Below are 20,984 nucleotides of genomic sequence, written 5' to 3'. Positions count from 1 at the left end.
TAGCATTGGAGATATCGTATCTCCCTGTCTGACGCCTTTCTTTATAGGGATTTTGTTGCTTTCTTTGTGGAGGACTACGGTGCCTGTGGAGCCGCTATAGATATCTTCCAGTATTTTTACATATGGCTCATCTACACCCTGATTCCGTAATGCCTCCATGACTGCTGAGGTTTCGACTGAATCAAACGCTTTCTCGTAATCAATGAAAGCTATATATAAGGGTTGGTTATATTCTGCACATTTCTCTATCACTTGATTGATAGTGTGAATATGGTCTATTGTTGAGTAGCCTTTACGGAATCCTGCCTGGTCCTTTGGTTGACAGAAGTCTAAGGTGTTCCTGATTCTATTTGCGATTACCTTAGTAAATACTTTGTAGGCAACGGACAGTAAGCTGATCGGTCTATAATTTTTCAAGTCTTTGGCGTCCCCTTTCTTATGGATTAGGATTATGTTAGCGTTCTTCCAAGATTCCGGTACGCTCGAGGTTATGAGGCATTGCGTATACAGGGTGGCCAGTTTCTCTAGAACAATCTGACCACCATCCTTCAACAAATCTGCTGTTACCTGATCCTCCCCAGCTGCCTTCCCCCTTTGCATAGCTCCTAAGGCTTTCTTTACTTCTTCTGGCGTTACCTGTGGGATTTCGAATTCCTCTAGGCTATTTTCTCTTCCACTATCGTCGTGGGTGCCACTGGTACTGTATAAATCTCTATAGAACTCCTCAGCCACTTGAACTATCTCATCCATATTAGTAACGATATTGCCGGCTTTGTCTCTTAACGCACACATCTGATTCTTGCCTATTCCTAGTTTCTTCTTCACTGTTTTTAGGCTTCCTCCGTTCCTGAGAGCCTGTTCAATTCTATCCATATTATAGTTCCTGATGTCCGCTGTCTTACACTTGTTGATTAACTTAGAAAGTTCTGCCAGTTCTATTCTAGCTGTAGGATTAGAGGCTTTCATACATTGGCGTTTCTTGATCAGATCTTTCGTCTCCTGCGATAGCTTACTGGTTTCCTGTCTAACGGCGTTACCACCGACTTCTATTGCGCACTCCTTAATGATGCCCATGAGGTTGTCGTTCATTGCTTCAACACTAAGGTCCTCTTCCTGAGTTAAAGCCGAATACCTGTTCTGTAGTTTGATCCGGAATTCCTCTAGTTTCCCTCTTACCGCTAACTCATTGATTGGCTTCTTGTGTACCAGTTTCTTTCGTTCCCTCCTCAAGTCTAGGCTAATTCGAGTTCTTACCATCCTGTGGTCACTGCAGCGTACCTTGCCGAGCACGTCTACATCTTGAATGATGCCAGGGTTCGCGCAGAGTATGAAGTCGATTTCATTTCTAGTCTCACCATTCGGGCTCCTCCACGTCCACTTTCGGCTAACCCGCTTGCGGAAAAAGGTATTCATTATCCGCATATTATTCTGTTATGCAAACTCTACTAATAATTCTCCTCTGCTATTCCTAGAGCCTATGCCATATTCCCCCACTGACTTGTCTCCAGCCTGCTTCTTGCCTACCCTGGCATTGAAGTCGCCCATCAGTATAGTGTATTTTGTTTTGACTTTACTCATCGCCGATTCTACGTCTTCATAAAAGCTTTCGACTTCCTGGTCATCATGACTAGATGTAGGAGCGTAGACCTGTACAACCTTCATTTTGTACCTCTTATTAAGTTTCACAACAAGACATGCCACCCTCTCGTTAATGCTATAGAATTCCTGTATGTTGCCAGCTATTTCCTTATTAATCAGGAATCCGACTCCTAGTTCTCGTCTCTCCGCTAAGCCCCGGTAACACAGTACATGCCCGCTTTTTAGCACTGTATATGCTTCTTTTGTCCTCCTAACCTCACTGAGCCCTATCCCATTATATCCCATTTACTACCCTCTAATTCCTCCAATAACACTGCTAGACTCGCCTCACTAGATAGCGTTCTAACGTTAAACGTTGCCAGGTTCAGATTCCAATGGCGGCCTGTCCGGAGCCAGGTATTCTTAGCACCCTCTGCAGCGTCACAGATCTGACCGCCGCCGTGGTCAGTTGCTTCGCGGCTGCTGGGGACTGAGGGCCGGGGTTCGATTGTTGTATTCATATAGGAGGTTGTGGCCAAGTACTGCACCAGGGTGGCCAATCCTGCTCTTGTGAGAGAGTGCGTTACCAGTTCTGGTCACCGGGATCAGGCCGCACTCCAGGCCTGTTTGTGCAATTTTCTCAACACACGGTTTTCTTTTTTTTTTTTTGTATTTTCCGGTGGAGAATAGCGCGGCACCGGGATTTGAATCACGGTCCTCTTGCACTGGAGACGGATACTCTACCGTCCCCGTAGGAGTTAAATTAAAAATTAATTTATGGGGTTGTACGTGACAAAACCACTTTCTGATTATGCACGCCGTAGTGGAGGACTCCGAAAATTTCGACCACCTGGGGTTCTTTAACGTGCACCTAATTCTAAGTACACGGGTGTTTTCGCATTTCGCCCCCATCCAAATGCGGCCGCCGTGGTCGGGGTCCGATCCCGCGACCTCGTGCTCAGCAGTCTAACACCATAACCACTGAGCAACCACGGCGGGTCCCGCAGGAGTTGTACGCCTCATTTAACCTACAGTGGTGCCCTATTTGGTCAGTCAAGGTGGACCAATCTGAGCTCGGTTATACCGCATGGATGGCACTCGGCTAGAGAACCTGGTATTTATGACCTGCACATGAGAGTGTGAGGCCATACATATTTGAAGATATATATCTTTTTTTTTTCTTTTTTTCTTTATGAGGGTTCCCGTACAGTGATAAAATAAAGGAAAAGACATTAAAAGAAAGAAGAAAAAAAGAAAGAAAAAGGGGCGAAAAAAAAAAAGGAACATAACAAAAAGGAACATGCCTTACATCAGGCATATTTTTAAAGTAGCTGGACAGGTTCTTTGTAAGTATGCTAGACATGAAATAGTTAATATTCTCATATCTGACGTTCTTGTACAATGTTCTTGTGTGGATACCAAATTCTGTAAACTTGACTCCCTGAACAATGTAGAATTCTGAATCCATTCAGCAGCTGTATGCTTTTCATGATTCTGAAGGATGCAAGAACTGTGGTGTAAATGTTTTCAATCAACAGAATTGACGCTTGAAGGGGATATGAAACTGACTTTTCATAGAGCAAAGAATATTTACAATGAACACATCTGAAAGATGCATGGCAGTTTTCAACTGGCATTGCACAGTGATGGGTACCACACACAGTGATGCCCTTCAAAAAGGCATCACACGCGGTTGAGGGGAAAATGATGTCTCCACACATTACAGAAACATCAAGGGGAGGCAGATGTCATCCCCACTTCCCCTTCAAATGTGTGGGGAAATGTCCAGCTGGGTACAAGACACTTTGGGATCTGCAAGCCCGTGCCAAACTATTTTTGCACCCTCTAATGAAGCAAGCACCTGGTGTCAAGTCATCACACTGTGAATGCTCATTTTCTTGTGCCTGTCAATACGCTCACTTCTGGTCAACCTTCCCTCAATATTGCAATACATGAATAAGATTATGCTAGGAGTGCAGTGACCATTTCGGTTGTTGTGATGTGCAACAATGCCCTGCACACACTGCTGGCTGTCAGCAGACACTGCTTTCCAATCATATTCTTTTGCACTCATCGCGATTCCGACCATATGTTGGCCAGAGGTCGACGTATAAGCAGGTAGATGATCACAAAAGGTGCTTGCTACTTTAATGGGAGCAAGAATTCAGTCTGGCACGTGCTTGCAGTTCTTGCAGTATTGTGTCCCCACTTCTACATGTCAGACCAGCACTAGGTACACACACCAGCAAGTAATGTCGTAAGGCAAATACATGATAGCACCAATTCGGACAGAAACTGTAAATACAACACAAAGTACGCTGAAAATGTCAACCTACCTAGGTCCAAGGAATGCTGACGTTAATGAAAAATAATTGAGCTGTAATAACGAAGTTTAGTGCTAAACGTGTCACGAAAAGATATTGCAAAACTTTCTCCACATAACATTTTTCCTGAGATGTAATCTGTATAAGAAAGAGAGAAACGGGGCAGCGTAGGTGCGGCAATGCGAGCAGAACTCGCGGTGTATGTTTCTGCCTACTTTGGTTCTTCAATTTCTCTGCGCAAATGGAACAAGCAAATTAAAATTTTACCAACGGCGAAATCAAGGATAGCATACGTACTTTGGGGCTGTCCTATAAAAAAAAAGCAAACAAAATACATCCATTAATAACCAATCAACACATCAAAACAAAACGGTGAACATTGAGGCGTGATCCACGCGGGAAACGGCCGAGGATGCGACGGCTCACCGATATTCTGGTAGTCTTTTCTGTGCGTTGCTCCTGTGAACTTTCCATGTCCATCCATCTAAACGTAAAGAAGCAAGTACATAAGTGATGACAGCGTGGAACACCGCATGCGATATTAAATTATTGTTGGCAAGTGAAAATTTAGAATGCAAGTGCAATCATGCTTCCTTTAGAGGTCGGTTAATGAAAAATAATGCATAATTCTTTGATCGAAATATAGCTCTTAACCAAGCGCTCTAAAAACAAGAACATGGCCTATGGCATTTAGGTGACACCAGCGTAACCACGATCGATTCTCTTTTTTCTACGTAAAATTCGCATTATGAGGTACCAAATACGTACGTAAATGAAGAGTTCAAAATGACATCAAAAACCAATTCCGAGATTCCAGCAGCACAGCTGACGTCTGGACGTTCTGAGCTGGACAAACAGGGTTGCAAACTGACCCGGCTGACCCGGCTAACCCGAGCACGCGAGCTTTCGCATGAGCGCGTGTCACGTTTGAAAAAGCAACCACTTCTTTTTCTGGGATTGTGCACTTTACAACAAGACGCTGGATTTACATTAAATATCGTCACATTACATACTTTGCACACGAGTTTTTCTCTTAAAATGTTGAAAAAAAATTGCGCCTGCTGCTGCTCTGTTCGTGATCAAATTTCCTAGAAAAAAACGCGTTTTGTGGTCCGGATTGTTCAATGTAGCTGATAACTGATAAGATGCCTACACGGAGTGATTATTAGTTAATCTCAAAGGCTATGCTTCAAGTTACATCACACTAAGTGACTGCTTCCTGGGTTACAAAAGCCAATCTCGAAGGCAATGCTTTTGCAAGTAACTGCCGTGCCAAAATTACATCATAAACGCCTAGTTTTTATCCACCTAACTTTTGTTTTATATGTGTACACTCTAAGAACAGTTTACACCCTTTGGCTTGCCCCTTCTGCCACACAAAAATAATCGTCATCTGCCTTGATGCGTTTCCTTTCTTTATCGCTGCGAGCCCGGAACTTTCCAGTAACGAACGGCACGCGCGTTATCAGCATAGAACAGTTTACACCCTTTGGAGTGCCCCTTGTGATAACGCGCGTGCCGTTCGTCACTGGAAAGTTCCGGGCTTGCAGCGATAAAGAAAGGAAACGCATCAAGGCAGATGACGATTATTTTTGTGTGGCAGAAGGGGCAAGCCAAAGGGTGTAAACTGTTCTTAGAGTGTAGATACAATCATGATAAATGTGGCAGTGTGTCGTGGTGGTGTCCAATACATCCAACAATCCAACAAAATATATCATATATATATCTTTACTAGATGCCTGCCGCGTGAGCCAAGAAGCTGGTTCCTGCCCCTCCCCTCTTTACTCTTCCCCACCCGGGTTAACCCGGGTCGGCTGCGAGCGCTAGCTGCAGTGGCCGCTGCAAACCTAAATCATGTAGCCCTGCCTCCGAGATTTTCGCGGCGTCTGTTGCGGTCCCGGAGGCAGGACCCGCGGTCTCTCGTCAACCCATTGGTCTAGCGCGCGCCAGCCTAGTAATCGTCACTTCCTTCGCAACAGAAAATGGGTCGGCTGCGAGCGCCGTCTCTCCGCGACTACCCTGAACTACGGGAACCTCCGCTCTAATGGGAAGACTAGCGAAGCGGCAGGCATCTATAGTAAAGGAGGCATTGCCTAGGTATATCCAAGGAGGATATATAAATTTTTATATATCCTCCTTGGGTATATCCAACAATAGGTGGTATCCAAATCTACACTCCATAGGGCGTTTAATTAAATGCGGATCTTAAATGCTATGCTTTGGTTACTCATTGGTTACTTCTTCAAGGATATCATCAGAGAGCGCTGCGAGCAATTGGTGTGCTTAACGAGCTTAATGTACATATCTAGTGGGACACTTTCTGCATTATTAAAATAAAATGCTGTCAAAGCACAATCGCCATTTGCATAAAATAGATAAAACAAACTCTTAGCATAATTGTTGCCATAAATTAGGATTTCATTGCACCGCCTACTGTTTTGAAGTTCTAAGAAGTTATGCAACGAAACACTCATGAAAGAAACAGCCACACTCTACACTCTATGAAGAGTCTACACCCAGACAACACTCGATGTCCTGAGTACGTTCTCAAAAGGTACAAACGTACTCGTCCGTTCTTTGTTGTTCTAAGGATGTCCTGTGGGCGTCATGAAAAGGTACAGGCGTCCTCGTCCGTTCTGCAACGTTCTGAGGATGTCAGTTGCAGGTTTAGCCTAGAATTGTCCTCTAACGGATGTGTTCAGCAGCATAGGACCCGCAACACAGAGCATTTTAGGAATTTTGCTCAGCCAAGAAGTGGCTGTGCAGTACAGTTGGCTTGGCAAAAAAGGAAAGAAAAGTTTTTCTGCATTGCAAGTGGCTGACACAATCACTAGGCACTGACTGCCTGAATGCTTATGGGGAACCAGCGCTGGAGTTTTCACGACGCCTGCAGCGCCGCTCTGGCGGTCAGAACGTGCACAATGCAGCCGCTCCCACAGGTGAAAATTGCGACTGGTAGTGGCGTTGCGTGCCCTGAAAGTCAAAGGAAAACAAAAGGACGCCGACGATACTGTTGCCTATACAAGTGCCACAACTACGTCGGGATGAGGGAGGATGTATCCTTCTGCGTCTTTGCATCTAAACCCTACGAACAAGAACGGAGGCGCCGCTGGATCCAAGCAGTCAGGCGAGCGGAGTAAGTTCCCGTCTTCTCGCCCTGTCAAGCGGTGTCGGGCTGGTTTCTTGTGTGCTTGGTTTATTCGATAGTGAAGACGGTCAGCCGTGGCAGCCAGTACCAAACTACAGAACCTGCAGTCGGCATTTCGTCGGAAACAAAATGAGCAATAGCATGCACCATCCGGCATATGTACCAACCATTTTTTCTTCGCAATGCCACCGCACCAAGCGAACGATACGAAAGGTAAATATTATCCATCCATTGCCAAGAATTATGAGGGAGGAAAGCTGCTTTGGAATACGAGTTATGTGCGCATACTGCCGGCGCACGCGCGACTAAGCCGCCTATGTGTTTTTAAAAATGCGCATGCGGAAAGGACTCGGCGCTGAGATGTATCCGGTAAACTTATCTAATTAGTGCTAAACGTAGCCAGGGTTGTTACGGATTAAGCAGCAGAGCACTCAAACCTTTGCTTGCGCGAGTCAGCTGATGCGATAAAGCTTTCTTCTCCATTGATTGCTGTGGCGAAGTAACATCAGAATTTTTGTATGTCTAGCCAGAGCAGTATGGAATGTCTTCAGGCCAACTAATACTTCCGAAACCATAGCGCAGCACGACTGGCGCCATAGCTACTAGATTTGCGAGGCAGGCTGCCACACAAGCATGGCAACGGCACATGGCGCAACCGTTAAACACACGTGCTCGCCGCGACACACTGTGAAAAATATATAAAGCTTAAAAAGCTTCTTTCATCATTTCTTAACTTGATGGCGCCAGCTTCTTTACGAAAACTGTCCACTTGAAGCGACGCGAAAGCGGAAACATACGAACTATAAAACGGCCGCGGACGTGTCGTCTGCATATGGTCGAGCGGCTGGAATATGCCGCGTTTCGTCGCCAGGGCGGCGTGCAACGCACTCTTTTCGACGCGCCGCCTATCCAGCGCTGGTTCCCCATATTGTAGGTAAAAAGAAACTTGGTAGAGCCATTTCCTTTCCTGCTTTCAAAAGTCAAAGTTGTACGGGTTTACATACTTCGTAAATCTCAAGCTGAGGAGTGTTAAACCAGCTGGGCCAAGTACTATTGTACTTGGGCAAGATAAGATGGCTAATATGTAATTTTCTGTTGTTTCTGGATACCGTTAATGTTTGGCTTTGAGCTTGTATATACACCATGTTGCATAAGTAATCTCCAATGCATCTTTCAGGGGCTGTAATGCAAAATTTTCCTACATCAAAAAGAAGTGATGTCGAGAGTGTAATAAAGGTGTGGCTGCACCACTCTGGCGAAAAACTGCGAAAACAGCAGGCCAAGGCTGCCACATCTCAAGGTGAGTTTTGTATTTAGACTATCGTGAAAAATACTCAAAACATTATCTTGCATGAATAATTAGCATTTGGAGGCGAGTGTTTTCGTGCTTATGGGTTTGATCCCCATATGACAATTTGGATGCTGTCTGGCACCCAACATAGCTGCATGGGATGCCTGTTTGAGAAGTTGGCGTTTGCTGTACTTGCAATATTTATATTCTTGCAGAGCCATTGTCATTATCAGTGCTCATCATCACAGTATATGATTTTCTTCTAGGCTCACTGGATGTGCACTCAGATTTTTCAGATTCAATGCCTCAAAGTTCAAGTACAGAGCCGAATTTCAAGAGGAATCACTTTGTTCAAAAATATTGCTGGCCTTGGCAAGGGCCAGAATAGTCATTCATAATATTCTAGTCAGCAAACTGCACTTCGTTGAAGAAATGTTGGCTTTGGAAAGTGCCACCAGTCTTTCATAATAAACTCTAGTCATTGGGAAACTGGTTATATTTGTGTTTGCTTTAGCAGGTGCCATGACCATTACCCGTATGCATTGCCTGCTACAGATACTTTTTATAACCAGGTAGATTCATTTTCGTTGGTACAGAAAAATTATTTTCTTCCAGCCGGAATTTCATCCATGATTCAAAAGGCAGAATTGACATTATCTGGGCACGCTGCTCATGGCACCTTCAACATGGAGTACCGTGCGATAGATGAAGTAGCCGAGTCAATGTACAACCACACGTCAGGCAATTAAGCAGAACCAAACCTTACTGTGCATATGTGTTGAAAATTAGCTGATCATGGCAAGAGCTTGTGCTACTTTTGTCACGTAATGCCCTGCCAGCATTGGCTGTTTAATATATGTAAATTAGGCTTGTATATTAACCAGCAAGCCGAGGCTATCAAGGCATTCCATTCATTAATGATCGACTTCTGGACGCAGCAATATATGCGGCCTATAAGCATGCCTTAGTGTTACGTTCTGTTAAAAGCTAAACGAGGTTATTGAATGCGAAAATTCCGCATTCCAGGAAGCCTAGAGTGCACCCTAATAAGTCCTCAAAACATCCCAGAAAAATCCCTGTGGACTACCTGAGGATGTTCTGAGGATGTGCCGAGGCCGGACATGAGGACCTCTCTAGGCCTTTGCAAGGACCAGTAGAGGATGTCCTCAGGACGTTGCAATGTCCTTGCGAGCACGTACTGAGGACATACTCAGGACGTCAGTGGGTTGTCTGGGCACCCTTTGGAAAAGAGTGTAAGAAAAGGAAATTTGCGTATAGGGAGTATGCACTGAAACTCGGCCGCAATGTGGCGCTGCGGTTCCCCGAGCCCGGTTTTTCCGTGGCCGTGGTGGTTGGTCGTGGCTCGCGGACGCTCCTGTGGACGAGGCTTCAGCGACTTCGTTCGTAGCTAAGTACTCTTTTATCTTTATTAGCTAGTGTTTTGAAGTGTTTTCTTTTGCATGGAGTAGGGGCGCAAATTTTGAATTTTTGATAGGAGTAGGAAACGTACCGGCTTTGTCTAGGTCTGGCGGATCCCCCGTTAGGCCTAGGGGGTATTTCTTTCAGCTAGCTCTTCGGATTCTTACATGGAGTAGGGAGTGATAATTCTTTGTTTTTGTTTGGGATAGCGGTCGTGGTCGGGTTTGCGTGAGTGATTTGGCGAACTTGCTCGTTGGGTCTAGGGACGTAGGCCTAGCAATGACATCGAAAAACGTGAAGGCCGCGGGGGACGGGGAGCAAGTGCAGTGCGACGAGTGCCTGCGCTGGTGCTTCCTCGACGAGGCTAAATTCCAGAATTTAGCAGACGCGGTGGGGTCTAGCTTCACGTGCAGGTCGTGCGAGGGCGTCAGGGAAGCCGTCCAAAAACTGGAAGGGAATTGGGCGGCTAAGTTTGAAGAGCTTAAGGCAAACCTGAGGGAGGAGCAGGAGAAGCGGGTAGCACTGGAGGCGAAGGTTGAAAATTTCGTCAAGGTGGAGGCGGCCCAGGCCGCGCAGTTGGTGAGGACTGTGGCCGAGCTTGGGGAGGCGAAAGAACGGAGCGCCGAACTGCAAAGGCGGCTCGACGCTCTTGAGACTCGGGCAGCGGACAATGTCGGGTCAGGACACCAAAGCGAGGGCAAAGTGGAAGGCAGGGAGCCAAAGCAAGCGGTCGCCAGCTCGCCGCCGGTGAATCGGCGTAGCTATAGCGAAGCAGCGCAACACGCCCCGAGTGAGGCGACGCTGCAGCCACAGGAAGCCGGTAAGCAGGGAGAGGTAGGAGAGAATGAAAGAGTGATTATCGCTGGCGACTCAAACATGGCTGGGTGCTCAAAAGCAATTGTGGAGAGGGTGAAAGGCGACAAAAGAGTGGCGGTAGGGACATTTCCAGGGCAGACACTGGGTTCTGTCATGGAGCGAGCAAAAGAAAAGCTCACGGAAAATGCCCACGTGCGCAACCTTGTCGTAGTAGCAGGTGGGCTAAATGACGTCCTGAACAGGAAAGGGCCAGGACTAGCCCAGCGCTTGGCGAAGGGGGTGGACGACTTGCGCGAGCTATCCCCTCAGGCGCAGATCGTGGTGTGCACGGTGCCGGAGGTGCCTGTGCGTGACAGTCATGTACAAAGAGCCGTAATGGCTGCCAATGAGGCAATATGGAAAATGAGCCGAGAGAAAGGATTCGAAGTTGTCGAGGTAAACAGGGAAGTGAGAAGTTGTGGTGGTTTTAAACGAGATGGGATCCACTTCAATTACAGGCTAGCACGAGAAGTGGGCTGGCGACTTGGGGGTCGCGCTGTTGCTTTTTTAGGGGGCCCGCGGGCGCTCAGGAGGTCAGAGTAGGTAGTAATAAAGAAGGTCCCCTAGGGGAACATCAGAAGAGCATCGCCGTCGATAACAGGAAAAGGAGGAAAACAAGAACAAGAGCTCGCCATGCAATAGGCTACATAAACATGCAGGGCGGCAGAAGAAAGGAAAAGTGGGCAGAGATTGAGGAGCAGTTACATAGAGAACAAATAGGGGTGTATGCGGTTACAGAAACGCACCTTAGAGACTCAGAAGAGCCGCCAGTTATTGGGAATTATGTATGGGAAGGGTGCAACAGAACTAAGTCGGAAAGAAAGGGAGGGGGAGTCGGAATGCTCATCCATCAGGGAGCCAAATGGAAAAGAGTAAATTCACAATGTCAAGAGCATCTTTGGTTATCAGGTACAATGAGTGGGAAAGAAACTTGGCTTGGAGTTACGTATTTGTGGACCGGAATAAATTGCACAGAGAAGAATAAAGAGTTAGTGGAATGCATAAGCGCTGATATCAGGGGTTTCGGGAATGGTGCTGAGATAGTCCTATTAGGTGACATGAATGCCCACATACAAGATTTAGACGGCTATACCGACAATAACGGGAAGTCAATGCTAGACCTTTGCGAGCAACATAATCTCGTGATCGTGAATACAGGGCCTAAGTGTGAAGGACAGATCACGTGGGAAGTGGGAAACCGGCAATCGACCATTGATTACTGTCTGATGACAGAAGGAATTCATGATAAGTTGAGAGAAATGGTCATCGATGAGGAAGGGTTTAGCAGCATAGGGAGTGACCATAAACGCATCATTTTGAAAATGGGATATGTAGTTGGGAAAGAGAGCAACGAAAGCAAAATGGCCAGTCCAAATTTGAACGCTGAACAAATAGCAAATATAGTCACTAGAGTGGAGGAAGAAATTGGCAAGTTACCAAGTAAGGGGTGGGAATATGGTGAGCTTCTAAGTGTAGTAACGACAGAAATACGGAAAGAGAAACAACATGTTCATTGGAAAGGAAAAAAGAAACCGAAAAGCTGGTGGAACAAGGAGATACGAGAAGCCATCGCCGAACGACAGAAAGCATCTCGAGAGCACAGGCAGGCAAAGAAGGCGCAGTTGCCACAGGATGAAGTAACCAGTAAATGGGAAATATACCGGGAGAAAAAGTTCATGGTTCAAATACTGGTGCAAGCAAAATTAAAAGGTGAAAGTGAACGTTGGTTGTCAGAAATACGTGAGAAAAAGAAGGCTGCACCTAGAATATTTTGGAATCACATAAAATTATTAGGCAGGAAGGCAACAACAATACAACAACATATCCTAGACGAAGATGAAAACAGACTGGAAGGAGAAGCAGCAATAAATTACATCCAAAAAGTAACAGCCGAATCTTTCCAAGGCAAGGACAAGGTTGTATTTGAAGAAAAAAAGAGCATGAAAGAGACCCAAGGGGGAAAGGAGCTAGTGCTTACAAATTTAAACTGGAAGAAAGCGGAAGAGAAAATTCCTAAGCGCACAGCCACAGGGCTAGACGAGGTTCCCGTTAGGCTGATAAATGAACTGGGACCAAAAAGTAAGGAAGCTCTCGTGAAAGCAGTTGAAAAAACTTTAAAAGATAGACGAATACCAGACAGTTGGCGACAAAGTAGAATGAATTTAATTTATAAAGGTAAGGGGGAGAAAGACAGAATTCACTCGTATAGACCGTTGACCATTACATCGGTAATATACAGGCTAGCAATGCAGGCAGTGAAATTAAAGCTTCAAGCATGGGCAGAAAATAATGGCATTTTGGGAGAGCTTCAGAATGGCTTTAGAATAGGTAGGCGTTTGGATGATAACTTGTTTGTTCTTACTCAGTGTATTGAAATATCAAAAGCAGAAAGCAGACCGTTGTATGTAGCCTTTTTGGACATTACAGGAGCATACGACAACGTAGACCGCAGCATTTTGTGGGATATTCTGGAAGGGGAAGGCTTAGGTAACGATTGTATACAGCTCTTGAGAGAGATTTACCTAGAAAATACTGTTTGCGTTGAATGGGAAGGGATGAGGAGCGCGGAGAAAGTTCATATCAACAAGGGACTGAGGCAGGGGTGCCCTTTATCCCCGCTGCTGTTTATGATGTACATGGTGAGGATGGAGAGGGCGCTAGAAGGAAGTAATATCGGGTTTAATCTCTCATACAAACAGGCAGGTACAGTAATAGAGCAGCAACTCCCAGGTTTATTTTATGCGGACGACATTGTGTTGCTCGCAAACAAGCAAAGTGATTTGCAACGTCTGGCTAATATCTGTGGACAGGAAGGCAACAAGTTAGGTTTGAAATTTAGTGTTAGAAAATCAGGTGTTATTGTATTCAATGAAAACAGTGAACAGACAGTGGAGATACAGGGCCAAGAAATACCTCGGGTAACAGAATATAAATACCTTGGTATATGGATAAACGAAGGCAACGGATATATGGAAACACAGGAAAAAACCATAACAGTCAAGGGGAAGAGAAATGCAGCCATAATGAAGCACAGAGCGCTATGGGGATACAATAGGTACGAGGTCCTCCGAGGTATGTGGAAAGGGGTAATGGTTCCAGGACTTACTTTTGGAAATGCGGTTGTTTGCTTTAAATCAGGGGTACAATCAGGACTCGACGGGAACCAAAGGTCAGTGGGTCGCCTCGCATTGGGCGCTCACGGGAAGACTACAAATGAAGCTGTGCAAGGGGATATGGGCTGGACTAGTTTTGAAGTTAGGGAAGCCCGCAGTAAAATTGAGTACGAAGAACGGCTGAGGAATATGAAGGAAAGTAAATGGGCTGGGAGAGTGTTCAGGTATCTGTACAGGCAAAACATTGATTCACAGTGGAGGAAAAGAACTAGGAAGCTTACCAGCAAGTATGCGGCCTGTGGGGTGCGCAACACAGCAACAAAGAAGGTCAAGCGGAAAGTCAGAGAGGCTGAATTAATCTCATGGGTGGCGGCAATGGAAAAGAAACCTGCCATGAGTAACTACTTAAGGGGAAAAAACGAAATTAGGAAAGAAACCATTTATGATAACTCAAAGGGAAGCTCATTACTTTTCGAAGCGAGATCGGGATGCCTTAGAACACGCACCTATAAAGCGAGATATAAGAATGAAGAAGAAACATGTGCTTGCTGCGGTAAAGCTAGGGAAACGACGGAACATATTTTATTAGAATGTGAGGACGTCTACCCAGCGGTCGATTTAGGCACCACTGGCCTCCTTGAAGCCCTTGGGTTCAGCGGGAGCAGTGGTAAAGCAAACAGGTCCGCAATAGACATCAGTAAGAGGCGATTGGAGGATTGGTGGAAGAAAAGTAGGGAAACGACAAAAGACGGAGACGTACAAAAGCACAGTTCGCAATAGGGTATCAGAAAATTTGGACGTGGTAGTTCATAGTGGTTTTTTTTCTTTTTTTTCATTGGTGAACATAGGTAGGATAATAGGCAGCATAGTAGTAAGAGCTTGGTGGCGCAAGCCACCGCCCCGTTCCAAAGGGGACGCTCATAACATCCATCCATCCATCCATCCCGGCGCCATGCTTGTGGTTGTGCCGCAGCAGCCGACGCATGCTTGCAGCTGTGTTCCGTAAGTGTTGTGTGGTGTTCCCTAGCATTTAGGTTTCTCGTGTGTTGCATGTGGCGTTGGTTGTTTGCAATACTGCTGCGTTGGAAGCTTCCTCTACGGATACACGCTGTAAAGACTTGGAAAAGTGCCCACACCGGAGCACGTTGTTGCGCGACAAAAAGCTGCTGTGTACGTCTCATTCGGCGCGACTGCAGTGTAACATGCAACTCAGCGACTACGCAAAGTCGCTGCCTGACCCCGAGCGCAGCAGATACATCATCAAAATCGCGAAATGCGGCGGAGATGACCCGTTGGCGCTGTCCGATGACCACTTTACGAACGATGTTGCTTTTTATCCAAGTGTCGACCGTGCGGACATCAGAGACTATCTAGTCCACGGGACGAGCTTCGTGACGCGGGATCAGCTAAAGAGCTATAAATCCCTGGAGGCTCATAATTACGTCACCAGTGGTCTCGTGGAGCCACCAAGAGTGAAAGTTCGTGATGGCAACGTCGTCGTCGTTGGAAAGGTAGGCTGTACTTATATAATGTACCGCATGTCAGCGGCTTGGGGCATTTTTTCAGTCGTCCAGAAATATAGCGATGGAGCAAGCAATGTATGTGGCGCCCAGTCCGTCGCACTTGTCGCTAGATCGTCGGTGAAGTTGCTGTAATGTTGTTCGTGCTTCATACGCCTGATTTCGTGTTCACAGTGTCTAATCGCGTAAGCTAAACACTGTGATGTATCTTTTCTCCCTGCGCAGGTCCGCCACTCTCAGGCGTTCAGAGATAAGCTGCTGCTGCCGTGGCTGTTGATTAAAGCTGACGGGGAAGTTTTGTGCGCGCACTGTACGTGCATGGCCGGCCTCGGGGAGGCGTGCTCACACGTTGGTGCAGTGCTCTTTTATTTGGAGGCTGTTGTGACACGCCGGGATGGTCAATCATGCACAGATGGGCAAAATGCATGGCTACCGCCTCATCTCGTCAGTCTGGAATGCCGACCGGTGGCAGAGATGGACTTCGCGTCTTCCGCAATGAAAAAACGCCGCCTGGACGACACTGAGGCTGCCCCCCGCGACCCACCAAGTGTTGAAATGCCCAAGCCGAGAGAGGACGAGATGTTAAAGTTTTTCTCGTCATTGAGTAAATCTGAGGGTAGGCCAGCACTTCTCTCGCTTGCCCAAAAATTTGCTGACCCCTACATTCCCTTGGGCTTGAAGTACCCTAAGCTCCTCCTCCGCAATCTGCAAAGGAAGCAGTGCCCAATTTCCTTGGAGGATGTACAGGCAGAATGCCGTAATGTCTTGCAGGACCTCTCAATTGAGCCTGATGTAAGTTTCTTCGTCTCTTTGTAGCTTGCTTACAGCCATACCTTGCCAAAAAAACTAATTGTGCAGGTTGTTGTTGTAATGTGCCGTGCATCCATGTGTCAGCATCTGTTCACAATTATAATTTATGCTAAACCTGCACATGCTGCCTGGGCACTTTTCAAATGTATGCAATATTGTCATGAATCTACAACATCCTTAAAGCATTACAGCAAAACTAAAAAACAATCGAAAGGATAAATATTTGTGTTTGTTTGCACATGAATTGCAATTTCCTGCAGGTGTGTGTACTGATCGAGAAGCAGACAAAGGCCCAATCTGCATCCGAGAAGTGGCATTTATTTCGGACTGGACGCATCACAGCTTCAAATGCAGGAGCGGTATTTGCAACTTCATTGACCAAGCCTTCAAAGAGCCTGCTGAAGAGACTGTGCTACCCAGAGGACTGCAAATTCCAGACTGCAGCAACTCAGTGGGGAAAGAAGAAAGAAGCTGCTGGGAGGGCAGCTTACATAGAGGCAATGCAGAAGCACCATCTAGGCTTTAAGTGTGAAATGTCTGGCCTCCACATAAGCATAGAGCGACCATTTCTGGCTGCAACTCCTGATGGCCTTGTACATTGCAATTGTTGTGGAGACGGCCTTCTGGAGATAAAATGTCCATACTCTGCAAAAGATGCACTTATTTGCGAAATTCCAGAGCGGCAACGATCTTATCTTGTAGTTGATGGCAATGATGCAAAGTTATTGAGAAACCATCATTACTTCAAGCAAGTAATGATGCAGATGTTTGTCTGCAAAAGAAACTACTGCGATTTTGTAGTATGGACACAGAAAGATATTTTTATTGAAAGAGTAATGTTTGATAAGGAGTTCTGCAACGAAATTGTGGATAAGTGTGCATTGTATTTTGAACGAGTTCTCCTGCCTGAACTTTGTTCCCGTTATTGGACCACTGCTGCTGAAGAAGTAGTAGTGGAGCAAAGTGCAGGCAGTCAGGATGATAAATATTGCCACTGTCAGCAGCCAGAATATGGAGACATGATTAGGTGTGATGGGAAGCATTGCAGTCGACAATGGTTTCACTTTCAGTGTGTTAATTTGAAGAGGGCACCTAAATCGCGGAAATGGTTTTGTAATGACTGCAAGAAGTCGTAAAAAAAGTATTCTTATTATCTTATTATGGGGTTTTACGTGCCAAAACCACTTTCTGATTATGAGGCACGCTGTAGTGGAGGACTCCGGAAATTTCGACCACCTGGGGTTCTTTAACGTGCACCTAAATCTAAGCACACGGGTGTTTTCGCATTTCGCCCCCATCGAAATGCGGCCGCCGTGGCCGGGATTCGATCCCGCGACCTTGTGCTCAGCAGCCTAACACCATAGCCACTGAGCAACCACGGAGGGTGTAAAAAAAGTACTGTACATTTACTAGATGCTTTGCACTAAGGACACGTCAGTCAAATGGTACAACAGAGTCGCACAGGTTGGTAAGTGCGGCACACACAAATACAACCTTGTCAAGTGCGCTGACTTTTATGCCGTTAAGCACCTTCGGCTCCAAAAATTCAGTGGGAAGAGTGCTTTTGAGAATGGAGTACTTGTTCCTGACTAACCCAATAACTCTTTCAACATGAATCCTAACATTTGCTAGCCTACGTGTTGCCTCAACAGAGTATGCAGTAAGCTGCGGCTTCCCTTTAGTGAAGGCTGGGATTTCCAGCTTCGCTCCACACATGCCCACGGCATCAGAGATCAAGAAACCCCTGTCAGCCAGCACAGAGTCGCCAGGTAGCAGGTTGCTAAGAATGCCACACGATTCTGTCAGCATTTTGTCACTGGTACGCCCACCCCACCCTCTTGATATGTACGTAATTACACCTTGTGGAGCGATGCCAATTAAGTACTTCACGGTGTTTGCATGCTTGTACGTAGACCATGTTAATGATCTAGGTTCCATGGCTGAAGGTCTGTCCACAAAGACTTCAAAACAATCCAGAATCACAGCTACTTTCTTGCCAAATGTTTCTTGGAATGCCATTGGCATCGTTCTTTGAAGATCTTCACGTTCTGGCCATTTGATCAGACTGCTGAGCCTAATGTAAGCAGCATCAAGCCACCTTTCTACTGTCCTCGTTACGGTTGACTGGTGAATGCCAAACCTGTAAGATAAAACTGCTGAGTTGTTATGTGCTTTAGTAAGTGTTATTGAAGCTAATGCAATAAAGTTCACCAGCACAAAATGGCTATTGCATGCTCAACTGCAGTTCTGCGTAGTGCAGGAACCTTAATGTTACAAATGAATATAGGTATGGCTGTTGCCCAGAATAAAATACCTGTATGCAAGATCTTGTAACGGGACGTTAAGCCGCAACCTCATTAGGAAAACGACCATTTCCTGAAATTTGCTCAGGCGGTTTCGTAATGTATGCCTTACATGAGGCTCAACTAAGATGTAAACAGCCTCCAAAACTGCATAATTTGGCAGCCCTGTGTAAAAAACAACCATGTCTGGGTTGCTGCGGAGCACATCCCTGTCTCCAGGGGCTGCCTTTGCCAGGCGACTGCGTGCAATATCCAGGTCATGCTGAAGGCGGTGGTTTTCTTCCTCCAGTGAAGAGATGTGGGCTGACAGCAGGTCAGCTGTCACCTCTTTGTCTATCATGCCTGCATGATAAATTGAATGTGTGATGACCATATGAAGGGAAAGCACTGGTGTCAACACAATGTATAATGATGTTACTTGTTTCAGCACCTTTACATGAGGATTTTTATTATTGTAATAAATAATGACCTTGAATCTGCCTGTCAGACTGAACTGTTTGTTATACGATTAGCTTTCAGTGCAAAAGAAACCGCATCCCTAATTTTCACACCCATAATGGTCAGATTGTACTGCACATATCGCACCTACACCAACAATAAGCAAAACGAGAACAAGATGAAAGCCGGAGCCAATGTGCCGACATGTGGACTTGCCTTTCTAAAAGTGACATGTTGCCTTGAAGAAGACAAGTCCACTTGTCGAAATGGCTCCTGATTTCATCCTGTTTTGTTCATCGTGTTGAATTTCCATCTCCCGCATTCCCTGTGTTTTTTCCACACCAACAATATAATTTTTGTTAAATATTTGAAACATTTCCAGCTTAAAGGATTGTGTTTTAATCAAGTACATTGAAGACTTTACGTCTGCTCACACCGCTTCGGCCAAAATCAGGACATGCAGGAACACAGGATTTGCAAGCCCTAGAAACAAAACTGTGCGATACTTGCATGCAGAAGCTTGGTTATTCTGCAGATCCGCTTGCAGGTGGCACTGAGCTGTGGCTAGATTTTCTTGTAGAACTGGACATTCCAAGCATGAAGGCTCCTCGGGAGCTGCAAAATGAAAGCACGCAGAAAGGAAACAAACTAGTTGAAAAAAAGCAGTCTTCAGTGGAACCTTCGCAACAAAACACTTTGCTTGCGTGCGCAAGTCTTAACGGGCTGACTAAATGGTTTCTCCATTTACAAATTATTTTGTGTTGCATCTGCATGCACCGTTACTGTTAACAGCTTCAAACGCAGTATTCGATCAGCTGTGAGAATTCAAAGACAAGCGTCCTTGCGCACATAACACAGAAGCCTAAATGAGCAATTGCCATGCTCCAGAGCTCCATACTCTCTTAAGTACGAATGCATAAATGTTTACTTAGCTTACATGCATGGCCTACAAGGTGTTGCATTGCAGTTTGTTCTGATGAGGGGGATTCTTCGTCACCTGCACAAGAAATGAACACTGTAATTTATGTGAAAGCAAGAGCGTAAACTGGACGTTGCCCCCGGCACCCTCGCCCCCCCCCCCTTTTTTTTTTAATGTTGTGCACTGCAGTAAATGCGTGCTGGCTCGCGTATATTAAATTACACAGACGCAGTACACAAGGTTCAATAATGGACAGCTTAAGGTTGGTCCAGTGCAATATGCAAATTAAAGTAGAAGAATGTAAGTGTGAAGTGACGCCTTCGTACTGAAAGAAATCTCCTCGGCCGCCGTTCCTGCAGCGATGGGCGCCGCGTTCGTGCTCGCGCTCTCCGGTCGCTGCCTTAATTCAAAGGCGTTGGCTGCAGAACTCGCGCGCCTTCGTTGCTTGAGTCGCATATACCTGTAAAAAATTAGTTCGATTAGTTCATAATCACTTGTTTGACTGCGTACAAAATTAATTTGCACCTGTCGCTTGCGCTTCTTCCAGCGTGCGTCGTGGACTTGTAGCCGAGATTGAGGCTCGGCGCCCAGTCGGGATTAGCCTCATCCATCAAATAAGCTGGTCGTCCTGAAAAATATAGCCCACTGGTACGTTACAGAGCTGCATGCAAAGAATTGCGCTAAAAAACTAAGCTTTAATGCCGCTGCCGTGCTTACCTGTGATGAAATGCGCCCCGCAAACTCGGTAATGCGTCGCCAATTCGTCCAGGTCTTTGCGACGAATTCTGCTCAGCCACAGAGCTCTGCGCCTTGAAGACAGCTCAGCTGTCCTAAGACACTGTCCTTCTTTGACTTTGGGCACGACATAGAAGCCCAGCGGTTGAAAGTTCTCATCGTTGGGTTTGTTTTTTGACCGGTTGGAACAACCGTAGACGGCGCAGTTCACCATTGCGGCTCGGCGCGCAACAACGTGCTCCGGTGTGGGCACTTTTCCAAGTCTTTACAGCGTGTATCCGTAGAGGAAGCTTCCAACGCAGCAGTATTGCAAACAACCAACGCCACATGCAACACACGAGAAACCTAAATGCTAGGGAACACCACACAACACTTACGGAACACAGCTGCAAGCATGCGTCGGCTGCTGCGGCACAACCACAAACATGGCGCCGGGCTCGGGGAACCGCAGCGCCACATTGCGGCCGAGTTTCAGTGCATACAATCTTTTTTTTTTTTCAATCGATGTATTTGCTCTTATGCTTTTGCGAT

The 20,984-nt window shown here is 46.1% G+C and overlaps 4 protein-coding genes across 10 annotated transcripts in view; 1 reads left to right on the top strand and 3 right to left on the bottom strand.

Annotated features, from left to right (window-relative positions):
- LOC126548191 (uncharacterized) overlaps positions 1–4,778 on the bottom strand; it is a 159,225-nt gene extending 154,447 nt beyond the window's left edge. For 5 of the 7 annotated variants that reach the window (XM_055063102.1, XM_055063103.1, XM_055063104.1 and 2 more), the window contains exons 1-2: positions 4,671–4,777; positions 4,329–4,386 (exon numbers count right to left, since the gene is read on the bottom strand). In XM_055063102.1, the coding sequence (XP_054919077.1) occupies positions 4,329–4,382 (54 nt within the window). In that variant the 5' untranslated portion in view covers positions 4,383–4,386; positions 4,671–4,777. Of the gene's footprint in view, positions 1–4,328; positions 4,387–4,670 lie in introns of all 7 variants that reach the window. The other 2 variants (XM_055063106.1, XM_055063107.1) reach the window with 1 other exon arrangement.
- A 9,466-nt stretch (positions 4,779–14,244) lies between these two features.
- Positions 14,245–17,194, top strand: LOC126548304 (uncharacterized). Its single transcript, XM_050196447.3, has 3 exons — positions 14,245–15,239; positions 15,474–16,040; positions 16,319–17,194. Exons 1-3 carry the CDS (start codon positions 14,931–14,933, stop codon positions 17,192–17,194), a joined length of 1,752 nt encoding a protein of 583 aa, XP_050052404.3. The 5' UTR covers positions 14,245–14,930.
- On the bottom strand, positions 16,357–18,281 carry LOC140213371 (uncharacterized; the record flags this gene model as incomplete). Its single annotated transcript, XM_072284620.1, has 1 exon — positions 16,357–18,281. A coding segment is annotated over one exon (789 nt), but the record flags the coding sequence as incomplete, so codon positions are not given.
- LOC126548212 (uncharacterized) lies at positions 18,274–20,926 on the bottom strand. Its single transcript, XM_055063100.2, has 6 exons — positions 20,436–20,926; positions 20,244–20,346; positions 20,045–20,178; positions 19,737–19,796; positions 19,310–19,414; positions 18,274–18,703 (listed from the first exon to the last, which is right to left on the bottom strand). Exons 1-6 carry the CDS (start codon positions 20,665–20,667, stop codon positions 18,330–18,332), a joined length of 1,008 nt encoding a protein of 335 aa, XP_054919075.1. The 5' UTR covers positions 20,668–20,926; the 3' UTR covers positions 18,274–18,329.
- Positions 20,927–20,984: the final 58 nt, after the last annotated feature.

The sequence above is a fragment of the Dermacentor andersoni genome, chromosome 1, assembly GCF_023375885.2.
Source record: "Dermacentor andersoni chromosome 1, qqDerAnde1_hic_scaffold, whole genome shotgun sequence".
NCBI lineage: Eukaryota > Metazoa > Arthropoda > Arachnida > Ixodida > Ixodidae > Dermacentor > Dermacentor andersoni.
This window is presented reverse-complemented; position numbering and strand designations above follow the sequence as displayed.

Coding starts and splice junctions, on each gene's coding strand:
- LOC126548304 (XM_050196447.3), top strand. CDS start 14,931: ATGCAACTCAGCGACTACGCAAAGTCGCTGCCTGACCCCGAGCGCAGC. Junction 15,240..15,473: donor ACGTCGTCGTCGTTGGAAAG/GTAGGCTGTACT, acceptor CTCCCTGCGCAG/GTCCGCCACTCTCAGGCGTT. Junction 16,041..16,318: donor ACCTCTCAATTGAGCCTGAT/GTAAGTTTCTTC, acceptor AATTTCCTGCAG/GTGTGTGTACTGATCGAGAA.
- LOC126548212 (XM_055063100.2), bottom strand. CDS start 20,667: ATGGTGAACTGCGCCGTCTACGGTTGTTCCAACCGGTCAAAAAACAAA. Junction 20,347..20,435: donor CGGGGCGCATTTCATCACAG/GTAAGCACGGCA, acceptor TATATTTTTCAG/GACGACCAGCTTATTTGATG. Junction 20,179..20,243: donor GGAAGAAGCGCAAGCGACAG/GTGCAAATTAAT, acceptor AATTTTTTACAG/GTATATGCGACTCAAGCAAC.